General features: G+C 50.4%; 1 protein-coding gene across 1 annotated transcript in view; it reads left to right on the forward strand.

Annotated features, from left to right (window-relative positions):
- The window catches only part of dgkb (diacylglycerol kinase, beta), a 16775-nt gene that overhangs the window by 6795 nt on the left and 5484 nt on the right, over positions 1-4496 (forward strand). The window contains 7 exon segments of the mRNA XM_068757286.1: positions 5-9; positions 171-272; positions 1259-1332; positions 1684-1758; positions 3491-3576; positions 3698-3787; positions 4155-4392. Coding sequence (XP_068613387.1) covers positions 5-9; positions 171-272; positions 1259-1332; positions 1684-1758; positions 3491-3576; positions 3698-3787; positions 4155-4392 — 670 coding nt within the window.

Below are 4496 nucleotides of genomic sequence, written 5' to 3' on the forward strand. Positions count from 1 at the left end.
GAAGGGACGGTCAGGCGAGGAAGACGTCCGAAGGCGACGCGCCGCGTGATGACGATAGCGATGCTAATCTGCTAGCCACGGTTTCAGCCTACGGCTCGACCTCAAACAGCAGGACGAATCTTAAACTGCACCTCTGATCCTCTTACTATGTGTTTGACCTCTGACCCCAGGAGAGGCAGTCGACCCTGAGGAAGGATTCCCGGTGCAGCCAGTCGAGCCGAGGGAAGATGCAGCGAGGAAACTCGGTCACGGTGGACGGGCAAGGCCTCCAGGCGAGTCCCCGAGTGTTTCCTCTTCCGTTAAACTTTATCTCCTCTTTTGCATCCGTTGCATTTTTGAGTTAATAGAAACCAAATCAATTGTATTGATCGCGGCTCTTTTGTTCCTCCGGACCAGCGGCGGGACGCTGCTGGGAATCGGATCGCCGCTAGTATCTGTCAGCCGGAATGTTAGCGACGGAAAGCCGCCGCGTCCATTCCAGGCTGAGCGGGAAATACGATCAATCACATCCCGGGAACATCCATCTCTGCCGCTCGCCGGCTAACCAGCATAATAATCAGGATTATTATTTATAATTACAGGAAGTAATGGATCACTCCGGACGGGGAGCTCGTTAATTCAGCCCCGGCCCGCTGGGACGGCAGGCAGGGCGAGTTAAGCGCTTCATCTGTGTCAGACCGGGGGGGGGGGGGGGGGGGGGGGGGTTGTAGCAGAGTAACTGAACGAGGGGCGAGTCAAACGGGGCTGGGGGGGGGGGGTGAAATCCTCTGGTGACGCGAGACGAGGCGAATACCGATCACACCTGAGCGGTGAGTTCTGATTGGATCGTATGGATTATTCTGATGAGATGATGCGCTGCGTCACCAACGTTTGTTTCGTAGCTGGGCTGGATTGGGATTAAACTCGCAGGAAGGATGTCGGGGGAAGGACCGGGCCAGAACCTCTGTGGTTCTGGTGGGATTCTGATCCTCCTGGAACTCGGACGATCCCACCGTTACTGAAACATCGCCCGTCATTTCCAGGGTTTAGTTGAACCCATGTGACCTGTGTCGCGTCATCCAAGCATTGGCTTGGGCCCGATCGGACCAGGCGCCGCGCCCGTGCATCAGAACCACGGCGTGAACCAGAGGACGGGTTCTCTTGAAGTTCTGTGCGCTCCGGTTCAACTGTCTGAGGGATACGGCTTGAAAGCGGATTCCTGTGAAGCATCCCGCGGTCTCCAAACGCCGACGCTCTGTTTTGACATCTTCCCATTCAGATCACAACAATGGAGGGCGCTCACCCTCTGCTCGTGTTCGTCAACCCGAAGAGCGGGGGGAAGCAGGGCGAGAGGTAAGAGCGCACGCTACGAGACGCTGCTTCCTCAGAGGGGCTTCGTCCAATCAAAGCGCGGGGACGTTAACCTGAAACGCCCCCCCTCCCCGGCCGGTCCCTCGGGGGCTAATTGGGTTATTACTAAAACATATTCGTTCACTCGTTTCTCTAAATTATGAGATCAAACTACGACTTCAGCCGGTTGATGTAATGAAATTGAAATTAAAATGAATTAGTCTTTCTAACGGTTTCTCCTCAAGGCGGACTTTGAGTATGCCCCGCCCCCCCCACCGCCCAGTTTGCCGTGTGATTGGACGTCACGCCGACATGAAAAGCTTGTTTACTTTCTCTTCATTTTCACTCTTGTAGGATTTACAGAAAGTTCCAGTATCTTCTGAACCCGAGACAAGTTTACAACCTGGCCAAGAACGGACCGATGCCGGGGTAGGTCAAGAGGTCAAGAGTTCACTCACCGTGAAACTCATGTTGTAGAAAAGAAAAGTAACATTCATCTTTCTTCAGAGAGGAAAACACGCCCTTCAGCGCTTTTAGCTTTTCTGCCAAGCGCCCCCGGGTCACGTGACTGCGTCTTTCCATTCCCTGTTCGGAGGACAGGATGAAAAATGTCGTTCAGGAATTCTAAATTCATAATTTCAAACACCAAATTGTTAGAATATGAGGGCGTGGCCTCAAGATACTGTGTTTATAAACAGGCTCGTGGGTAATGACCCAATCACATGCAGGGGAGGCCTTTTAGCTTCCGACGCTCCGCTCACTTCCCTCGAACAGCACCGACCCAAATGAGGTGAACCCCCCCCCCCCGGAGACGCCGGCCCCGGCGGCGCCTCGGACGCGCGGCGGCTGCAGGTGACTGACGGACGGCGAGAAGCGAACCCGTCGCACACGCAGGGTCTTTGTTTCCGAGGGTTCACGTCTGTGATTAAGACGATGAATGAGTCATTTGCATGCAGGAGGCTCCTTCACGGCGAGCGCGCCGGAAAGTCCCGCCTCCGTGCCGCCGCCTTGTTTGGTTCTGATTAAATGTGCAAACAGAATCTTTGCGGTTTATAAAATATAAATACCCAGCGGCACACACGGGGCCCAAAAGCCCCCCCGACGGGGTTATTGTGCCGATGCAACGAGGCCTCGGGCGTCGCCTGCATGCCCCTCCCCTCTCCCCGACCCGGAGCTTCTCCCAGGTGACCTCACCTGGCCGTAACCTCGTTAATAATTCGTTATGCGTGGCGCACGTTAGCGAGGTGGACACTGCAGCGCACGCTCCTGTCAATTAGCCGCCCGTGAAACCCGATTATAGCAAATTAAGTGTTTGTTTCTTGGTATTTAAATATCCCCAAAGTTGCCTTTCATGTTTGCGGCCGTCTGTTTTGCGTCTAATATGGTTTGCGGGCCCCAGTCGGAGAGTAATTGAGCGAATCATTTGGCCGCCATGCGAGGCTCGGAGGCTGGCTCATCCAGTTAGGGCTCTGTTATTGTGAAGGAACGGAAGAAGTTGGACTGAACATTGCCTGTCATGATCCAATTAGGCCTCCAGCAGCCGGGCCAGCGCGCAGGATGAGCGATCGGCGCTCTGGAGTGTTGTTTCGTGGGATTAGAGCGGGTTTGTGGTGAAGCAGGGTCTCGCAGCGCTGGAATCAAGCAACGATATATTGATTTTATGGTCAAGAAAGACTCCGATAAACAATACACGCTCACTAACGAGATTTTCTATGGACATTTGTATCATTTTAAAATGATTTTTTTTTTAGGTGAAAGGACATTTTATTAATCCCAGAACAAACGATTAGAAATTATCCCGATAGATTAAATATTTATATTTATTAAAAGTAGAATCCATATATATATATAAAGTTATATAACATATGTTCATAATGTCCTGGTGCCATTAATTAGCTTCATTAGCCTGATGGTGTTTTAATCCAAAATATTTTGTTCCTCTGGCAACAACTATAAAATCTTTATTTCATTTCAATTTTTTTTTATTTTTTATAACAGTTCATTGAAATCACGCTTTTGAAATGTTTACTGCAGCTGCAGAGGAGGGTTGACATTTGGCTCCGCCCTCGTCCCCCCCCCACTGAGGAGGTGTGTCCAAATGTTTGACCGTTACAGTGTAGCGTTAGACATTTCCTTATTTGGAATGTGTTTGTTTCTCCAGGCTGAACTTCTTCAGAGACGTTCCTGATTTCAGAGTCCTGGCCTGCGGAGGAGACGGGACGGTGGGCTGGATCCTGGACTTCATCGGTACGCTTCAGAATACTTAGATTTCACGGACGGGGAGTTTATGGTGTGTTTAGTGGCGCTGTCGGCATCAGTTAGCTTGACGGCGTTCACTCTGATTTGTTGTTGTGTCGTTTGCGTCCAGATAAAGCCAAACTGGACAGGAACCCGCCGGTCTGCATACTTCCTCTGGGCACGGGCAACGACCTGGCCAGGTGTCTGCGCTGGGGAGGAGGTACCGGCCCGACGCATTCACATGGAATCCAGATTACTCAACTGTAAATCATCAGTAAAGAGTGTAAATGTCCAAATGTGTCCACTGGTTGGACTGAAAGCCAAAAAATATTCTTTTGAGTTTTCTGGTAGTAAGGTGAAACAAAATCAATACAAAACAGGAAATGTAATCTTAATCTTGGTTCCGACCAACGGCTAAGATATTCCGTGTTTCATCCAACGGCTCGGCAGATGACCCGCGATTGTTTTTACATTGCAGACATGATTGTTAAAACAGTCTGAAGAACCAATCAGAGCTCTATAAATCAATAAACCAGCGGCACAAGATGCTCTCCGCCCGTTTTAACAACTCGGCTTTTCTTCCCGAGGCTACGAGGGCGAGAGTCTCCTGAAGATAACGCGGGACATCGAGAACAGTTCGGCGGTGATGCTGGATCGCTGGAAGATCGACGTCACTCCAGCGGACAAGGACGAGCGAGGCGACCCGGTGCCGTACGGCATAGTCAACAACTACTTCTCCATCGGGGTGGTGAGTTTAAAATGAGCCATTTCAAAACGAGTGTGAAAAGAGTTCAGAAAAAAATCCTCGCATTTTACACTTACAGTATTATAAATATATATAATACTGTATATATATTATACTGCTTATATAAATAATACCAAACACTCCCAGTCTGTCGTACACGATGCCAGAGCGCTGATGCTAGCGG

The sequence above is a fragment of the Brachionichthys hirsutus genome, chromosome 3 (assembly GCF_040956055.1).
Source record: "Brachionichthys hirsutus isolate HB-005 chromosome 3, CSIRO-AGI_Bhir_v1, whole genome shotgun sequence".
Lineage (NCBI taxonomy): Eukaryota > Metazoa > Chordata > Actinopteri > Lophiiformes > Brachionichthyidae > Brachionichthys > Brachionichthys hirsutus.